Raw genomic sequence first — 19,894 nt, 5'->3', positions numbered from 1 at the left:
TAGCGTGAGCTGAGGCCGGGCTAGAGTGAGCAGAGGCGGCGGATTCGACGAAGGAGCGTCCAGGTCTTGCGGCAACCACATGTGACGACCCCGGTGCTTCGTCCACGGTGAAAGCCGATCTTGCGATCCACAGCGCAAAGTTGATGTATTTTCTCAGCGACCAGCACGGATCAGCTCTAGGGATGACGAAGCGGATATCGTCCTCTTTTGAAAGTAGTTTCGCTTTCACAACGAAGCACACAGTGACTTCACGACATGACAGCGGCGGCAACAATACTACAGCGTGAATAAAAGTTATGCCTTCTTTCTTTGTGTGAACATTTGGGCGGTGTTATGCAAATCTTCCCACATAGTGATGTAGGTATGTGGGGGCGTGTTAGAACGAGCCGTTTTAGGTAGGCGTGGCTGACTCTTAACTTTTATAAAGAATATCTCTTTGGATTTGAGACTTTAGTCTTTGCAACTTTACAGATCTTCTTTATGCACCAAGAGCTTGTAACACTTCAAAGAGAAAGGAAAAATTTAAATCGCATCATATGACCCCTTTAAATTAATAATAAAAATAAAATAAACAATAATTAAAACTAATGTTTAACTGAAAAAAAATAATTTTTAACAAAAAAAAAAAACTTTAAAAAAAAAATCTACAAATATTGTAACAATTCCACAAATTGACCTCTTAAATGAATAAAATAAAATAAAAATTCTAATAATTAAAAAACAATGTTTCATTTAAAAACAAAAATAACAAAAAAAAATTGCATGAAAAAAATAAAAATGCAACCTAAAGACAACAAAAAAATTTTAATTAACACTTCTGTAATGAGCGGTATTTCTTAAGGAGACAAAACACTCAATGGGAAATTGTAAGACGGTATATCCATCTACCTGAATATCTATCTAGAACTAGAGGAAAATATCCAGAAGTAGAGACAAAGACATTTTGATGAATTATTATGAAGACAAACATATTTTTCATTAGAATAGCATGCTAAGAATTGCTGATCCTAAGAAAAATGAACTAAGAATGACCATTTCGATTTTATGCTCTCTTTAAGTATCAGCATTTCACGTGAGATATTTACCATATCAGATAATTGCAGCTTTTAAAAATGAAACAAAAATGTTGTATTTCAAAAGTCAGACAATGAACTGAAATTAAATCTAATACTAACTGAAATGGAGTTTTTGAGAATTTTTTTTTTTTTTCAATGCAAAAATTAGAAGCAATTTTTGAGCAGTTAATGAGCAGATCTGGTTAGAGCCAGCATGTCCATTATTAGTTCACAGTAATGTGTAAATCATTGATCTATGTGTGAACTGACCTCAGGGTCAAACAGGGCTCGACATGCTGACCTTGAGCAGAAAGACACTGAAGATCAAAACACATTCATACAATATAAGCACAGGGTTTTTTAAGCAGCCGGATGAAGTTTGCTCTTTGTGGAGAAATTTCCAGAGACCTGCAGTTCAAGCCAAACCCCAATTATACAAACGCCCCGGGCGTCCCCAGGGGTCCGGCTCATTACGAGGTCACTTCCTGCTCTTAAAGCACCGTTCATATTCAACAGAACCGCAGACTTGCGTGCACCGTTTGACCTTGGCTAGTATCCATCTTTAATTATTGCTGGCGTTACTAACTTAACAGCAGTGAAAACAATGAGAGCGGTTCGTGTTATTATATGGAGGGGAATTTCAGAATAATGCAGTCAAGCAACATCGTTTGACTCCTGCGAGAGGAGATCATTAAAAACCAGCTTATCTAAGTAGAAAATTTCCATTTTTGTGTCACCCGTGCTTGGGCAAGCAGTCTTTCCCCCTCTCAAGCTCTTTTTCTTTCCTCCGTAAGTAGCGCGACGTCACCTTCGATTGATCAGCTGTAATTTGCATCGGTGGCAGATGAAGAGTCGTATGCGCGATGATTTATTCATTTTCGAATCAAACAGCAAAAGGATCTTCAGAGAAGGAGAGACTGCGGGCGTTGAAGAAGAGCCCTCTCGTTCTCTGGATCTCTCGTTTTCCCTCTCGGAGCCCCGGGGCCGATGGTGTGCAAGTCCTTCTAATTAACAAGGTGAATCATGCCGCCGCTCTCTAATTAGCCAACACGACAATCTAATGGAAACATGCGGACGGGGTTGGCACACTCTCTCAAAACTCCCTCTCTCTCGACCATCTTTCTTGCTCTCGCTCTGCCCTTCTTTCCCGCAAACGCTCGAGGGAGAGGCGAAATGAGAGGCAGAGGCCGCATGCACCGTCTTGTTTCTCGAGCCGAGAGTGTAAAGGGTCAAAGGTCACAGCGCGTCTGCACTGGAAGCACCAAAGACACCTGCCACCACACAATGTTCACTAACCAGCTTGAGGCTGTACACTTAAACAGCAGAAAAATGAAAATAAAATCTGTTGGATAAAAATAAAAAAATTATAATAAAATTACTAACAGAATTGCGCTGGTATACAAAAGATTTTGTAATAATAATTTTAGAAAAGCATCATAACTTTATACATATTACTCATGAAACAGTAGCAGAAGGAATTTCTGGTATAATTATTTGTAAAATTATGAAATTGTCTATGTTGAGTAAAAATCTAAATCAGGTTTTTATCAACAGAATTTCACTGGCGTCAAAAATGGACTTTGCAATTAATTTATTTCATGTATTATATTATATTACATTATTATATTATATTGATTTCCATATTTTTTCTCAAATTTGCAAATATAGTTTAATTTATTTTTACTATTATTTTAGAAAAGTTAAATCACTTTATACTTATTAAGCTGCATGCATGAAACAGCAGAGGGAATTTCTGTGTAAATTGCGTGTAAAATCATTCTTACTACATGCAAATTGTTGCATCAATGTGAAGGGCAGACATATTATCAGTCTAAATCAAACATAAACCATTCTAACATAAAGTGGAGCATAAATGTGATTTATGATTTACACTGAAATTCCTTTACTTGTGTTTCATGAATGATGTTAGTTGCTGCATAAACATGGTTAGAAACAAATGATGACCAGAAGCATCACAGTCTAGCTCTGATGTAAAGAAATGATAGAACAAATGGTTTTTAATGTGCAGTTTAAAAAAACAGATGAAGTTTATCAAATTACAAATAATTTTTAAAGAAACTAATAGTTTTATTCAGCAAGGACGCACTAAGTTGATAAAAAATGACAGTGAAGACATTTATAATGTTACAAAAGATTTATATTTCAAATAAATGCTGTTCTTCTGAACTTTCTATTCATCTGCGAATCCTGAAAAATAAAACGTATCACGGTTTCCACAAAAATATGAAGCAGCACGACTGATTTCAACATTGATAATAATCAGAAATGTTTCTTGAGCAGCAAATCAGCATATTAGAATGATTTCTGAAGATCATGTGACACTGAAGACTGGAGTAATGATGCTGAAAATACAGCTTTGATCACAGGAATAAATTACAGTTTAACCGATATTCATATAGAAAACAGATATTTTAAATAGTAATAATATTTCGCTGTTTTTACTGTATTTTTGATCAAATAAATGCAGACTTGGTGAGCAGAAGAGACTTCTTTCAAACACATTGCCAACCCCAAACTTTTGAACGATTCATAGCAATCCACTCACATGTGATATTTGTAAATAAGAGAGAGGTCGCTGCCTTTGGTTAAACAGAGGCGAATGGCTAGTCTGGAGTCTGGTTTTCTAACACTGACCCTTTCATCTTTCTGTTCATTGTGTCCCATTCGCCTCTCTTTTTCTCTCTCTTTGTGTTTTCCTCTGTTACTCAGACCCATCAGTTCATCCCCAAAAGAGTAGCTCTTCATTCCTGATTCCCCTGCTGCTAACATCCCAAGGAGATCCACGTACAAAGAGAAAGACCTCCTACAGGCGGCCACACACACACACACACTCTCACACACACACACACTTGGGCCTTTCGCTGTTCAGATTCCTCGCCATCTCGCTCGCAGGCAAAAATCTCGCTTTGTGTTGTTCTTTCTCTCATTACGGCACTTTGTAATAATATTCACAAACACACAGGAACACCAAAGGTATTTTTAAAGCTTGCTTTTCTTCTCCGCTTCTTTTTTCCCCATTCCTTTTTTCTTACGTCTCAAATTTGACTTCAGGAATTTTAGGGATGAAACAAGCAACCACAAAGAGGAAAATAAAAACAGATCCTCTTTTGTCTTGTAAAAAAAGAACTTTTGGAATTTTCATTGAGATTAGAATCAAATGCATCTTAAATGTTTCAACTAGACAGCAATGAGATTAAATAGAGAGCAAATGGTGCCAAAGATTCTTGCTTTTCTTGAAAAAAAAAGACCTTGGTGATCTCAAATGTGACTCCTTTAAAAATTCTCAGCAAGGTCTTAAACTGTGCTCAGATTTGCCAAGATATCAATATGAACTGAATATTTATTATCAAATTTTCCCTCTGAACTTGTATGTACTACTTTATAGCATTATTTATTTTATTAGTTTTTTTTATAATTTTAGGAGAAACAAAAAAAATCCTATTTTTTGAGCTTATTTTGTCAACTTCTGTTTGTATTGAGTTTATGTATATGAAAACCCAATTTAGTTTTTAAAAAAGAGAAATATCTGAAACACTCTTGAGAACTCGAGAGCAAACTTTGAGCATTTTTGCATGGTTCACCCTCAAATCTGATCTCTATTTATGTTTCTAATATAACGATGTGCACTAGTAATAATGCTTAATTTAGCAAACATCAGTAACTAAAATCAGATCTGGAGATTTAAAATACACTTTTAAACTTCTTCAAATAGTTTTTAACGTATCAGAACGATTTGAATTCCTTCTATGATGGAGATATTCCATCACATTCTGAGGTCTAAATCAATCCACACAAAGCTCCACTCACAGCGCGTCTTTCCTTCTGCATAGTCACATTTTCCGAAGGATATAGTTTGCTTTACAGAAGGAACCAGAGTGTTCAGGCATTATGGGATGTTTGTGTCTGTGGCTCTTTTATGTATCTCAGTCTTATTGGATCAGGCTGCTACCCACAATGCTGTGGTGTAAGAACGCAACGTTAGCATTAAAACAGAGAAGTAGACGGAGGGGAAAAAAAGAATGGTGAGAACGGAGGAATGAGAAAGAAACTGCAATCGCCTGAGGAGGGAAAATATTTGAGGAAAATTATTCGAACAAAAAGCCAAGAGATTCCCAGCGGACACATCCAAGTTTCATGTGAAGGATCTCAGATTCACAAGGATGTGAATATGAAACAAGAAACAGACGCATATAGAGGGGAGAGATGAAGTGAAATTCACTCACCAAACACAATTAACAATGTCTGAATGCCACGTAATATTTTCAGAAATGAGTCCAAGATATATTAATGATGGCCACATAGGTATATCGAACCATATTGTTTTTCAGAATTGGTCTAATTGGACGTTAATGGAAACAGGTAATATAAGGCTACAGTTTCAAACAGTAAACTCTATTTCTGTGGAAGGCTACAACATACTGTCCATATCTTTTGTTATATATTAAAATATTTTGATATTGATTTCCCTGGAGGCTTCTTGAAGCCCCTTCTGCCCCATCTCTATTGGTCAATTAATCAGATAGTCCCGCCCCCAACTCACGTCATTGGTTGAGTCAGAAGACAACATCTACGGAAGCTCAAACAAAGGACACTGATGTTCTGAAAGCATCACAGAATCACAATGTTTCACTCTTCAGGAAGTCAATTAATGACTAACAGTGAATAATTTTTTTATGTTTTTGAAAGTCATCTCTTCTGTTCACCAAGGTTGCATTTATTCGGTCAAAAATACAGTAACAATGTGAAATATTATCACAATTTAAAATAAGTGTTTTCTATGTAAATATATGTTAAAATTATTAATTTATTTCTGTGATCAAAGCTGAATTTTCAGCATCATTCCACCAGTCTTCAGTGTCACATGATCTTCAGAAATCATTATAATATGCTGATTTGCTGCTCAAGAAACATTTCTGATTATTATCAATGTTAAAAACAGTTGTGCTGCCCAATGTTTTTGTGGAAACGGTGTTACAATTTATGTTTCAGGATTATTTGATGAATAGGAAAAAAAATATTTTGTGTTCAGGCTGTTTTTATTGTGTGCAGACTGGAACAATAGCAGGGTGAGTAAATGATGACAGATTACAGAATGTTAATTTTTAGATGATTCATCTCTTGTTTGGTCTAAAGATCTCTGATTGATCTCAGGCAGATTCACTTCTTCTGTGTTTGTCATCAGCAGCGGTACAAACTCGTGCGTTTAGCGGCACCGGGAGCAAACGTTTAACGCCACCTCTGTTACTCTGTCCTTGTCTGTGACACGGCAGCCGGCGGCCGCGCAGGACCAGGGGCTGTTGTGGTAAAATGCACCGGTTTACCCAGGTGGTCAGCAGTGGTCACTCTGCGTCCTCTGCCCTGCCTCGCCTCTCCTCTCCTGTTGAGAGCGGGGCAGCGATGATGAATCTGTGGCCGCAGAGTGTCTGTGTGACCTGACACAGTGATGTATCTGCCAGGGCTTCTCTCGCTCGCTCTCTTTTATGTATTTGCGGCTTCTTTCACTTTATTTTGCCTTCTTCCTCTCTCTATTTGTCATGTGTCCCCTCGCAATCTCTCGGCTTTTCTCTGCAGATTCGTTGTATCTGTGGCCAGGCGCTACTGATTAGGGCGGGCGGCCCTGTTCCTGCACCCTGTCTCTTTTTTGGGCATTGATTTTCACCGAGGGCACATTAAAAATATCCCATCTGACCTTTGGGCATCGCTGAGGACTGTGGAAATAGGTTCCCGCACACACACGCTCGATGACATTACGGGGAATGGGATGTTTGTGAAGGGCTGAAAAAGACGAATGGTTAGAAAACCTGCCCCGATCAGACAACATCTGTCCATCAGACGCACGCGCTTGTCGAGGCAGACACTCATTTAACGGCGTCTCCCAAAGGAAAGAAAAATCACAAGTCGGAATCGCATCGATATCTCAATTGTGATTTTAAACGGAGCGCAAATTGAAAAAACACAGGAGAAACGTCTCCCCACATTGGCTTTACTTTCAGAAAATAGCTCAAAAATATCTCAAACTAAGTTTGGATTTGCCAAAACGCGCGAAGTCTGCCATCAAATCTCAGAGATCTCAACATGAACTCAGACATTTCTCGTCAAATGATCTGAGCTGCTCTCCAAATTCATTTTATGTATATTAATGCAATTGTGTCTCTTCTCCTAATATTGTTGATGAAAAACAAAAAAATGAGGGAAATGAAAGAAAATACAGTAAAATAAGAGTATATAGATTTAAAAGGTATTAAAATGTGAATTTTTTTAAAATAAAAATGTGGATAACACCTCATATCATTTTATTCACTTTAGTGACACAAACTATTAATTGGGTCACAAATTGTGGCTCCGGAGAAAATGTGATTGCTCAAATTTGCTCTTTCATTGCTCTGGAGATCTCATTGTGTTTCAGGTCAACTATGAACTTTAATGATATAAAGTTAATGTGCTTAGAAGAGCAGATCATTGGTAGAATTTGATGAGGAATATTTGAGACCAAATTGAGATTTTAGACATTTTTTAGATGTCTTCTGAAATGCTAGAGGAGGCAAATGTGAGATTCCAGGAGCCTTTTTCTTAGGAGAAACATCTGAGAAGCAGGAGACTTCAGCAAACTTCTCTATTTGCTCTCAATTTAATCTCATTGCAATCTAGGAGAAAGATATAAGACATGTCAAGTCAAAAATGCTCACCCACATCATTCCAAACTTGTAAATATCTTTTCTATGGAACACAAATGGAAAATATGAAAACATAAGTGAGTAAATTAGACAAATTCTAAAACTACATTACTATACTGTTGTGCGAATCTCATCAGGAGTTGTGAAATCAAGTTGTTGGTATAAACACAACTACTAGTGACACTCACAAGAGATGCAGAAAGAGTCTTTTCTTAACACACACGCCACATAAGTGCTGTATACTGTCTGTGTGTGTGTCCTGGTGTATAAACCTCTCTCGTCGTTCTACCCATCACAGAGAGTGAAGGCAGCGTGGATCAACCTCATTATCCTGATGAAAATTTGGGCAGATGTGCAAAACCTCTACGACAGACAGTGGTTGGAAAGTTAATCTGGCTGTGTTGAGATGATGAGCTGCCTGCCACTTAACAGGGCGGAGATCCACTTTGATCACACGGCCTCGGGCGCAGCCTATTACAAATCACCTCATTTACATACAGCACAGGCTGATGGGAGAACTACAATCCACTCAAAAGGGTTACACCTCTCTAATGTGGAGCAGGAGAGAGAGAGAGAGAGGAAACAAGGGTGATACCCAAAGAAAAGATGGACAGATGACAGTCGGGAGATCCAGAGAAGATACACGGGCGACCAAACCTTTAGCACTGTGTATTAAAGTTATGCATTTATGCTGCAAACTGTTATTCCTCAAATCATGTATGTTATTGAGAAGAAGTGCATTCTTTCTTTACTAAGTGTTCAGATCCATCGTGTTCACCTGCTGGACTATGAAACAGGTAAAAAACATACCACAAATGCACATCTACAGGCAAGAAGATCACAGATCACTTTTCACACCAGACAGAAAAAAACCACCTAGCAACCAGCCAAAACACTGTAGCAAAAGCAACATGCTGAAGAACATTGAATAGCAACACCTTGGCAACCACTTCAGCACTGCGAGAGGTTTGCATGAACAAAAAACACTTACATTTTCTTTACAGAACATTAAAATCAGTATAAATTATCAGTTATGATTGTAGGTAGACAAAAATCTAGAGTTGAACAGAAATAGAATCCAAAATCAGTCTTCAAAAAGGAAGAAAATGGGGGGTCTGGGGTTTTTTCAGAGTAAGTACAAAAGCAATGGTAGAATTTCCTGTCGCAAGGCCAAGGTCATGGGTTCGATTCCCAGGGAAAGCAAGATCTGATTAAATGTAAATGTATATAGCTTGAATGCAATGCAAGGATAAAAGCGTCTGCCAAATGCATAAATGTAAATGTAAAATGAACTTGTGTTCTTATAACTCCAAGTGTAATTTTAATTAGAAATAAGGAAGGTTTGCAAAGACAAACTTTGCTGAAGTCTTGTCTGAAAGTCTTGAAAAATATTGTAAATGTATATAGCTTGAATGCAATGCAAGGATAAAAGCGTCTGCCAAATGCATAAATGTAAATGTAAAATGAACTTGTGTTCTTATAACTCCAAGTGTAATTTTTAATTAGAAATAAGGAAGGTTTGCAAAGACAAACTTTGCTGAAGTCTTGTCTGAAAGTCTTGAAAAATATGAAGGTTTTATAGGTTGTACACACAGATCTGTTTGAAATTTCACCTATAGAAATCTGTACTTAATATATAATTCTTTATGTGTAACACATTTAATTACACTCTCTGTAGCTCAAAATCATGAGCATGATATTAGGCTATCAGTTAATGCTTCTCTGGGAATCAAACCCATAACCTTTGTGTTTCTAGCGAACAACACAAAGGTCATGGGTTTGATTCGCAGAGAAGCATTAACTGATAATATGTGTACCTTGAATGCAATGTACTGTAAGTTGCCTTGGATAAAAGCGTCTGCCTAATGCATAAATATAAATGTAAATGTCCAATTCAACTTCCTGTGGGTTGTGGCCAATTCCATTCAAATTGCAACTCACGAACTCATGCAAAAAAGTCAATTCTTCTGTTCAGAATTTTGCACAATTCTTATGTCGACACAGGACTTGCCGTCACTGAGCAGCTCATGTTCTTTACATGTTTTGTCTACAAGTTATAGTTTTAGCTGTAAAAATCAAAGGGGCAAAAACATGAATAACATTGTGTAACTTTCTCAAATCCACAGTGAAAACACACCTGTAAGAGTGGGATCGAACTCAGCTTTGGGTCGAACAATCAAACCAAGTCTGTACATTTTCTCAAAGATTGCATACAAATACATTTGTGTGCTCGTATCAGAAGACGTTTTCAAAACAGGGTTAGTTTGGACTCACGTCCACAGCGCCACGGTTTTGTAGTCAGTGCATCAGTGACGGCTGGAGTGCAAACATCGCCGTGCACATCACAAACACACGCATCGAAATAAATCTGAAATAGTTTCTTCGAATAACATAAAAACATGCATCAGCTCAGCATCAAAGTCAACTGTTTTCTGTAAAAACTAGTGCGTCATTAGATCTGCCAGGAATTGAGAGCAGCATTATTTTTTTTATTATTGGCAGCATAATAAACAAAAATCAATGCGCGAGAAGACACAAGCAAGCAATTTGTGCCTCATACCGTGGTAACGGTTACTAATTGTCTCCCTTCTTGCAAGTGCAAGACCAGATCGAGCGCCATGCCATCCGCCTTTATGATGCTAATGGCCTCGGCAAATTATCCGTCAAACGGGAAAATCTCTGACTTCATCTCCAATAGATTCCCCATTCCACCCCGGATAAAAGTGCAGCACATTCTCCTAAATACCAGCTCAGAGCTGGAGAAAAAGAGGAAAACGCTCATTTTTTCGCAGGACATCAATCAATGAAAATAATTCCTCAAACTTTCTTCTTTTTTTTCCCAGAGTCAGACTTTAAATGGCATTACATATGTAGCACGGCATAAAAAATTCATCTGCGGGAGCCTTGAAATGTCACTGGTAATGATGGAAGCCTCACCTCCTTTGCTTTCTGCTTCAGACGGGCTTGTTCTGGATCTTCTTGCCGCGAGCGACTCTGGGAGAGAAAGAGAGAAAGAGAGATGGAGGGAGGGAGGATGAACGACAGAAGGAAGGATGGAGGGAGAGATGGGCAGACGGCAGGTGAGAGCGTGTCGTGAGCTCACTTCATCTGCCATACTAAAATAGTTACGGACAAACGAGGGCAGATCTGATGTGTCAAGGACGGAGTGTGTGTGTGTGTTCAGCGGTGAGTGATTCTACACCCCCAGGCTGTGCCCTCCAAACACACACACACACACACACACACCGCCACAGGCAACTACTAATCAAAAGGCAAAACACATGCATGCACACACTGTTACAAATGCAGGCGCAATCTAGAATCATCAGTGTGTGTGTGTGTGTGTGTGTGCACACAAATGTCAAAAATTCAACAATTACTCAAATTTGTTTGTGTGTTTGTGACAAAACTATAAGAGTGGTCTACAGTCCAAACATGCATCTAGTGGCCCTTTCATCACGAAGTGCAACAGGAATGAGTCCTAAAACCCAGAAATGAGGATTTTTCCCAGCTCACACTTTCCAACTTGTAGATTTTATATAACGATTGAACAAGTTGTCTGAAGATTAAATGTGGTCCTGCAACTGTTGTGTAGTTAGGTTATAGCCTAACTGTAGCTGTTTACTTTTGTATTTAGGCTTCAAAATTAATTTGTGAAGATTATCTTGATGAACAAAAAAATGTGTTTTATGGGTTTTTAGTTAAATGCCTGAAGTAAGGTCTGTGTTTAACACAAGCTCAGGATATTTTCACATTGTATCCTATGACATAAAATACATCATTAATACCTCCTTGTGTTTCTTTTTAAAGTTGTATGTGTCTTGAAAAGATGATAACTACCAAGTGTCTAAACAGGACTACAGAAAAACTACAGGAAAACAGAAAAATTCTTGTTTTATTTTGATGACATATTAAAGTTTTTTTTCCCTCACTTTTAATCACTCTATAAATCAGAAAATGCTGTCAACAGTAAGAAGAAATAATAATAATTTCACCATGTCTTTAGGAATAAAATGTTGTATAAAATCAGGCAAATGTTATATGAACTCCTCTGTAAAAACCCTTCATAATATAGGTAGGAATAAAACTTTAAAGTTTGGTGTATTTAGGTACTGCTCAAGTGAAAAAAAAACTCACTTTGACAAAATAGTCTTTAAAGATGTACTGTATGTACTGTAAAAAGTGCAATAAAATAAACCCTTCAAAGTGTATTTTTCTTTTATGAAAAGCCAAATAGCCTAAAATCTCAAAATTGACCATTGCATGAACAATGTTTTTGCCTATAGCGTCTTTAAAGACTGAGAGCTGTCAGAAGCTTAGTGGTGGTGATTATCTTGATGAACGGAATGTGTAAGAATCATAAACGTTTGTTGGTCACAGAGCTTATTTTCTGCAATAATCTAAAAGCCAATGGAAAAATCCGGTCCAGGGCGATGCTAAAATACGTCATCCCTTGCAGCTCTCTATTCCTGCTAGTGTCTTTAGGTTTGTGTGTGTGTGGTCAGAGAGGGTAAAGCTCTCTGCTGAAGCATTTAATCGTGGCCTTGTGTGATTTTACTCTCATTTGGTCTCTTTTAAAGAGAGAGAGATGTGTGAGGTGTGTGCGTGTGATCCTGAGGGCTTTGTGTTTAGGTCTCCGGTCTTTTTTTAATTGCCCCATGAGAACGTCTCCTAACTCTCCTTCTCTCGGCGAGGAGAGGGGCGGCAGTACTCTGCCCTTCCTCGCCGCTAATTGGTTTTAAATATATCAGGCGGTTCACGTACTGGTCGCTATCTCGGCTGAGAGTAATGCGTTTGGCCCCTGGCCCTCACGCTCGTCCCCGAAGACTCCAGTCATATTTGAAATGGACGATGAGATTTATTTTAGTAGGTTCATGTTTAAGGGGTCAAATCACGCTGAGCTTAAAGACGCAGAGCGAGAACACAAGGACACAAACCAATGCTCCCACAGCATGATCTCAACATAAAATAAAACAAGATTTGTTTGTTCTGTCTGTCTGTCAATATTCATTCATTCATTGTATCCAGACTACACTGGCAATGATTTATTGAGTTCAGAGAGCTACAGACGACACGTTTACGATGCATTCGAGCTGGAAACACATAAGCATGTTTCCCTGATCGCATTTTAGGCTTCAGCGGAGTTGAAATCCCTCACGACTGCGATACTTGAGCTTGCGTAACGTCTCATCACGGCCCAAAGTCACAGGGGTCGGCGTGGCCATTCGCGCTCGCGTATGAGCTAATCGGTCTCGTTTTGGGAGATATAATCTCGCGCGCCGCAGCATAATAACGCCATTAGGCCGAAGGGAGGCGAGACTCGGCCGTGCGAGGGGGTCTTTACGGCGGGTCATCGTCTCTGAGCTAAATTAATTAATGACGGAAACGAGCCGAACTGTTTCACTGTGCCACTCGGGGCGACGGGCGCAGGGCAGAGTGGACGCAATCGGCTCTTTAATTGGAAAGTCTGTCGTTTGGGGTTATCAGGGGTTTCCTGGTCGTTTCACAGGATCAGACACAACCGTGATGGACACAAATGTAAACTTTGTTCAGACATCCTCAGATAAGTTGTGGGCTGAGCTCTATGAATGGGTGCGGATCAGAGACATGGTGCCAAATTCATGAAAGATGAGTAAGAGCATTTCTGTGTAAATAAAAACACTCTTGGGTTAACTGCCACTGCCAGTTAATTTTGCTATTATAATTTGATATCTGTAAAATCTGATGCAACAAAACAAGCATAAAAATGATGCAAGTATACAAAAGATTTATGAACGTATTATAAATTAGGGATCTGTTATTTGATTTCTTTAAATCAACAAATTATGCAAGAATGCTTTTGATTTCTGAGTGATTTGCACAGACATTCATTCTGTTTGTCTTCCCACACATCATCTAATGCCATTGGCTCAGCATCATTGAGACACTATTGAGAATTATATTATATGTTATATGGTTTTTATTTTTGTATTTTCCATTTTCATTTTAACTTTAAAGTTTTAGTTATTTTTTGTGTGTTTTTGTCATTTTTATTTTTTTATATTTTTTTTTTTTATTAAATGAAGATGAAAAATTTTGCTTTGGCACCTTAGCTGAAACATATACGCTTTTTATATTTTATTTTATTTCATTTAAAAGTTGATTTAATTTCAAGTAATAAATGTTTTTTATAGGTTTTAGTCTTCGTTAACTTATAATAACCCTGCTCTAGAAGGTGACAAAGCAATGAAAATCCCAGATTTATTGCAAATTTCAGGCATCTGATAATGACAAATTTATTTATTAATGCAAAATATCTGAAATAACACCAACCCAACATGTGGCTCAACAATCTTATTGGCTGGCGTTTTATAAAAACCTAATCGAACTTTTTTGTCACATGAGCCATTTTGACTTAAATATTGACTCCCCCTAGCATTTTAAGTTAAAATTTCTATAATTTATTTAATATTTTATATTCACATGTACATGTTTCTCTGATGTTGGTCAATGGTTACACAACATGCAGGAAAACCAATAAAATCTTTAAAAAAAAATAAATATGAAATATTACAAAAACAACTTTTTGTAGGTGTTTTATTTGATTGTTTTTATTTTTAAATTATTTAATTGTTTTAATTTGACCCTTTTTTAATTCAGTTCATGAACCCTAGTTTGGGAAATCCTGATGCTAAATGAATTTTTAAGGTTCATTGGTTTATGGGTCTGACTGGTATGATCGATTAAGATATTGATATCTTGCGATCAGGATAGCTAATGGACAATTGAATGTCAATAAACATAATACAGTTTAATGATGCCACTCATTTTACATAATATTTAGTCAATTTCAATAAGAAAATGTCTATAGATTTTAGAACTGATACAAGTGACTTTTTTAGCTTATTAAGTAAAAATGGTTTGTGGTTGATACAATAACTTAAATTAACAAGCGTGGGCAATCTAACCCATTCATGTATCCAGTTTGTAGCAAGGTGCAGAATTTCTGTTCTTCTGCAGCTGAGATCCCATCATTAATGTTTATGGATCTGAGAATACGAGGTGCTAGATTACCTTCGCCGCTCTGAGGAGAATCTCTCGTTCTCGCTCATCTTTCCTCTGCTTTTCCATTCGTTCCAACTGCTCAAAAAACTTGAGTTGCGAGCGCACATCAGATGACTGCTCGAACCACTCGTCTTCCTGCAGAGAGAAAGAGGTCAGGAGAAGTTTTGATACACATTTTAACTTATTTATGAGTGTTTATGACTCAATCACGATGAAAACTTTCTTCTTAGGCAGGTGAGACGGAAGTTTACGGGATGAGCGCAAAAAACATGTTTACTTCAGAATGTGACCTCAATGTTTTGTGCACTTCCTGCGCTACCCCTGCCTCTTTTCATTTTCTGACAAGCTCTCATCCCTGCCTCCGTCTCTCCTGTCCTTTGTTGGCTATGAAGTCAGCCGTGCCTCTTTCAGGACGCTCTTGTTTTTTGCTGATGTCAGTTTCTTCACACAGACGCGTCTCGTATGGCTCATTTATAAAGCGGCGCGCAGAGAGCAGCAGACGCAACAAAAAAGCCACAACACACACCAAACAGAAAAACACAAAAACAAAACGTGCGTCCGTGACAGCGTTCTTCTCCACTAAACTACTCGCCATGTACACAAATAAACAGCCTTTAAAGCGCTCCGCCACCTGCTTTTCCTCCTTTGTGGGTTTGTTTTGGGTTCCCGTTAATGCGAGTCTCTTGAAAGAGCACTGTGTTTAATGCGATGCGGGGAAAGAGCGTGTCGGACTCTCTGGCTGAGGGTTTGAATACGGAATTGTTTACCTGTCTGCTTCTGTCTCTTTGTAATTCATGTGCCCAAAAGTTTGCACTTCAACAGCAGGATTTCAGCTGCACTTTACAATACGATTATGTGTGTTAACATGAACTAACAGTCAAAAATATGCATATATCTAATACATTTTAACATTAAAGCTGCACGCACAGACATGCAAAGTGAACTAACAATAGAATACATACAACCAGAAAGTTTATCAAGACAAACTTCAGCAAACCAGACAAGTTTTTCAGTAAAACAGCCAGTTAGACAGACAAGTGATTGCTAGGGCACTGCTAAGTGGTCGCTAGGGTGTTCAAGGCAGTTTGGGTTGTTGCTATGGTGTTGCTAGGGTGTTTTGGGTGGCTGCTGTGGCATTTTAAAGGGTTAGTTCACCCAAAAATGAAAATTGTTTACCTGTCTGCTTCTGTCGACAGTTAGCGGAAGTTACACAAAACTGTTTATATCGTTTTAAATATAGATATTTTATATCAAAACGCATCGATTCGCTGCAGGAGCCCTTTATTCACCCCCCGGAGCTGTGTGATGCGCGTTTATGGATGCGTGCGCTTTATTTGACTACTTTTGGACTGTTGAACAAAAACACCCGCCCATGCCATTACAAAGCTAGAAAGAGTCAGGACAATTTTTAATATAACTTCGATTGGATTCGTCTGAAAGAAGAAAGTCATATACACCTAGGATGCATTGAGGGTGAGTAAAACTTGGGCTAATTTTACTTTTTGGGTGAACTAACCCTTTAAGTCAATCCTAGGGTGTTGCCAAGACTTGTGGTTGCTAGGGAATTGCTAGATTGTTCAGAATGTTTCTAGGGTATTCTGGTTGGTTGCTTGGGTTTTTCAAGGCTGTTGCTAGGGTGCTACTAAGGAGTTCTGTATGGTTGCTAAGGAACTGTTAGGCGGTGATTAGGGTGTTCAAGGTTGTTGCTAGGTTACTGCAATTGCTAGCCTGTTGTGAGTGGTTGCTAGAGTCCAAGATGGTTACTTGGGTGTTGCAAGCTGTTGCCAAGGTGATGTGGGTGGTTGCTAGGGTATTCTCGATGGTTGCTAGGGCTTTCTGGGTGGTTGCTAGAGTGCAGCCAAGAAGTTTTATATGGTTGCTAGGGCATTGCTAGGTTATTGCTAGGGTGTTCCAAAAGGTTTCTAGGGCATTCTGGGTGGTTGCTAAGGTGTTACTAAGCTAGAGTGATGTGATTGGTTTCTAGGCTGTTGTAGGTGGTTGCTAGGGCATTGCCAGTGGTTTCTTGAGTGTTGGAATAGTGATGTGGGTAGTTGCTATGGTGTTCCTAGGTGGTTGGTAGGGTGCTGCCAAAGAGATCTGTATAGTTGATAAGACATTGCTAGGTGGTTGCTAGGGTGTTCAAGATGGTTTCTAGGGCATTGTTAAGTGGTTGCTAGGGTGATCAAGATGGGTTCTAGGGCTTTCTGAGTGGTTTCTTAGGTGTTGCTAGACAGTTGCTAGGGTATACAAGGTGGTTGCTATGGTATTGCTAGGGCATCACTAGGCAGCTGCTAGGGTGTTCTGGGTGGTTGTTAGGGTGTTGTATACACAGGTAAACAGACAAATAAATACCTAACTTCATGCATAACTAATTTGAACATAGAACTTTATGTAGCGTGTTCCTAAATAAATCATAGTTTCTCTCTTCAAAAGTTTAAAGTGTTGAACAGGCAAATGATTTTCATGTTAATGATGTTTGATTAGTTTTTGCTGTGAGCAGACAAATTAAATAATGTGTGTTTGTGACTGTCGGATGACATTAGTGTCCTTTATTGAAAACTATTTACAGCAACACAGGATATATATAAGCACTGTTGATAAGTAACGCGAGTTACGTAATCAAATTACTTTTTTCAAGTAACTGATGAAGAAATGCATTAAATGTGAATGCACATTTCCTTCAGCCTCAGGCTTATTCATTTTACTTTTGGTGTGAAAGAGCTTTTACCTTTGCCAAAAATAGAACTTTTATATTAAAAACAAACAAGCAAGTCCAGCCCAAATGAGAAAAAGTAGTGTAAAAGTAACGTAATGCATTACTTTCCATAAAAAGTAAGTAGTTACTTTAATTAGGTACTAAGTGGTTACTTTTTAGGGAGTAACGCAATATTGCAATATATTACTTTCAAAAGTAACTATATATAAATTAAAGCATGTCTTCCACACATCTCGTACCTTACTCGAGTCCATTCGGTTCTGGGCAATGGAGGAAACTTTCTCCAGCACCGTCCGTAATCTGGACTGGGTGGCGTGAGAGATGAAGTTCACAGCCTCCAGCGGTACGTCCGTCACTCCAAACCTCTTCGCTGAAACAAGAAAGACGCAGATGCAGATGTTACGAAAATATCAATAATCAAACAAAACACATCACCGCGCAGATGTTTGGAAGGAAGTTCAGCGAGAGAAAATTACATCTGTCCTATCTTATAAATCTTCTACAAAAAGGTCCAATGTGTGTTGAAACCACAAAGGGTTGTTATGATGAACCGACACGACCTGCATTTAAAACACAAATATGTGGAGAGGATGTTTTCTCACTCCCGTGACTCGTTTTCAAACCTGATTTCCTGATATTACAGTAAAATGAGTTTGGATGAGCCTCTGTGGTTTGGAAGGTCAGCAAAGCTGATCCAACCACCCAGAAGAGCTCAAGAGACTTAAGCAACTCTGTCTCTCCTAAAAAATTCTTAAGAAACATAAAAACAGACACAAAGTCTGTACAGTAAATGTGCAGAGCTATAAAATGAACATGGATAGCAGCTGATCATTTGATACTGGAGCAATCCAATGAGAAATGTCTGAGCTCCTATTGAGATCTTTTGATTGCAGATACTGGGATCTTGGCAAATCTGAGCACAGATTGAGACATTTTTAAGAAAAATAAAAGATTATTTTTATTAGGAGAAACATCTGAGATATAATGGAACTTATCTCATTTCATTAGAATGATACTGATGAGAAAAATCTGAGACTGACATTTTAATCTGTGAGTATTCTTTCCTATGAAAAAATAAAGGGGAAGAGAAAAGCAGCTCTTTCACACGAGTTGACAACTTTTACATTAAAGGATAATTAGCACCAGAGTTTCTAAAGACCGCTGCAAACCTTCAGAGCGCTTCTATCTACAACATCCCCATCTTTAATTTGCTATTAACATAAGTTCTCCTTCCACTGTTATTTTGAGAAAATCACACCAATTATTTAAATCAGCCACTAAACGTGCTGAAAGTGCCCTTAATGACTCCAAACGAGATCTTTTTTCTAAAAACGGGAAAAAGAAATCTTGGGAATGTCAAAACATGAGGAGTTTCTTAAGGCCACGGTTCTTTAAAAAGCACAAGAAGCATGAAGCATTTAGATGAACTGTTCTACAAAGAATTTCCATTCTACAAAATAAAAAAAATAAGCTGCTTTTAGAGAATAAAATGATTTGTAAATCTCTTCATGCAGGTTTAGCAGTGTTTTAAAACTTAGAAGCATCAAAATCAACTTTTCCTTGCCGTCACCTATAAACAATCTGTCAGAAGAGAGAGCAGCGGTGGACAGGCTTCAGTCATGAGTTATGTTTACATGAGATACTCGAGACGTAGCTGGAGTCTTCTTTTGGCAGGCTTGGTCCTCTTAAGGCAACATGCATAAACGACATATACTGTAAATACATGTGCATTTATGCATTTGATAGATTCTTTATCCAGAGTGACTAACATTGCATTGCATTCAAGGTGGATATAAGATGTTAGATGATGTCTTAAACTTCATTTGTATGATGGGTAAACACCATATTCACAAAGCAAGATACCTTCAGTTTAAACCCAACTGTATTTGCTTCAGATTTACATTTACTATTATCATCACTTAAAAAAACTCCTCCAGTTAAAAAGCTTTATAAAACAATTTTTAAATTAACTGTAACTTTTATTACATTTATTTTTATTTTTTTCCTCACTTATCTTTTGTTCTTGGATATGGCTTTTTATGTTACAAATTTAAGTTTGCAAAAAAAAAAAAATTATTATTATTATTAGTCCATGCATTTCAAAGGAATTGAATCCATGAACTATTTTTTCTGCATTCCTCTACTTGTTTTTTTTTTTTCTTTAAAGTTGTATTTTTGTTGAAATATAGGTTTTACAAAAAAAAAAACAGCATTGCATTATCTGTATCCCCCCATGTTTTTTTTGTTTTTTTGACATTTAAGTTTTTACAAAAAGAACCCATGGCCTTAGCATCATGCTCTATTGTTTGGACTAAGAATGCACACACAAAATACAAAGGCTGCAATTTTCGATTTGATGTTGAGGAAAAGTAAAATACAGGATA

General features: G+C 37.8%; 1 protein-coding gene across 4 annotated transcripts in view; it reads right to left on the bottom strand.

Moving 5' to 3' along the window:
* LOC107712581 (transcription initiation factor TFIID subunit 4-like) overlaps positions 1–19,894 on the bottom strand; it is a 115,948-nt gene that overhangs the window by 41,207 nt on the left and 54,847 nt on the right. For all 4 annotated transcript variants that reach the window (XM_016517891.1, XM_016517892.1, XM_016517894.1 and 1 more), the window contains 3 exons: positions 17,750–17,880; positions 14,804–14,929; positions 10,688–10,744 (listed from right to left, as the gene is read on the bottom strand). In XM_016517891.1, coding sequence (XP_016373377.1) covers positions 10,688–10,744; positions 14,804–14,929; positions 17,750–17,880 — 314 coding nt within the window. The remainder of the gene's footprint in view (positions 1–10,687; positions 10,745–14,803; positions 14,930–17,749; positions 17,881–19,894) is intronic.

This window comes from Sinocyclocheilus rhinocerous, unplaced genomic scaffold (genome assembly GCF_001515625.1).
Source record: "Sinocyclocheilus rhinocerous isolate Xijiao unplaced genomic scaffold, SAMN03320098_v1.1 scaffold868, whole genome shotgun sequence".
NCBI classification, from domain to species: domain Eukaryota; kingdom Metazoa; phylum Chordata; class Actinopteri; order Cypriniformes; family Cyprinidae; genus Sinocyclocheilus; species Sinocyclocheilus rhinocerous.
This window is presented reverse-complemented; position numbering and strand designations above follow the sequence as displayed.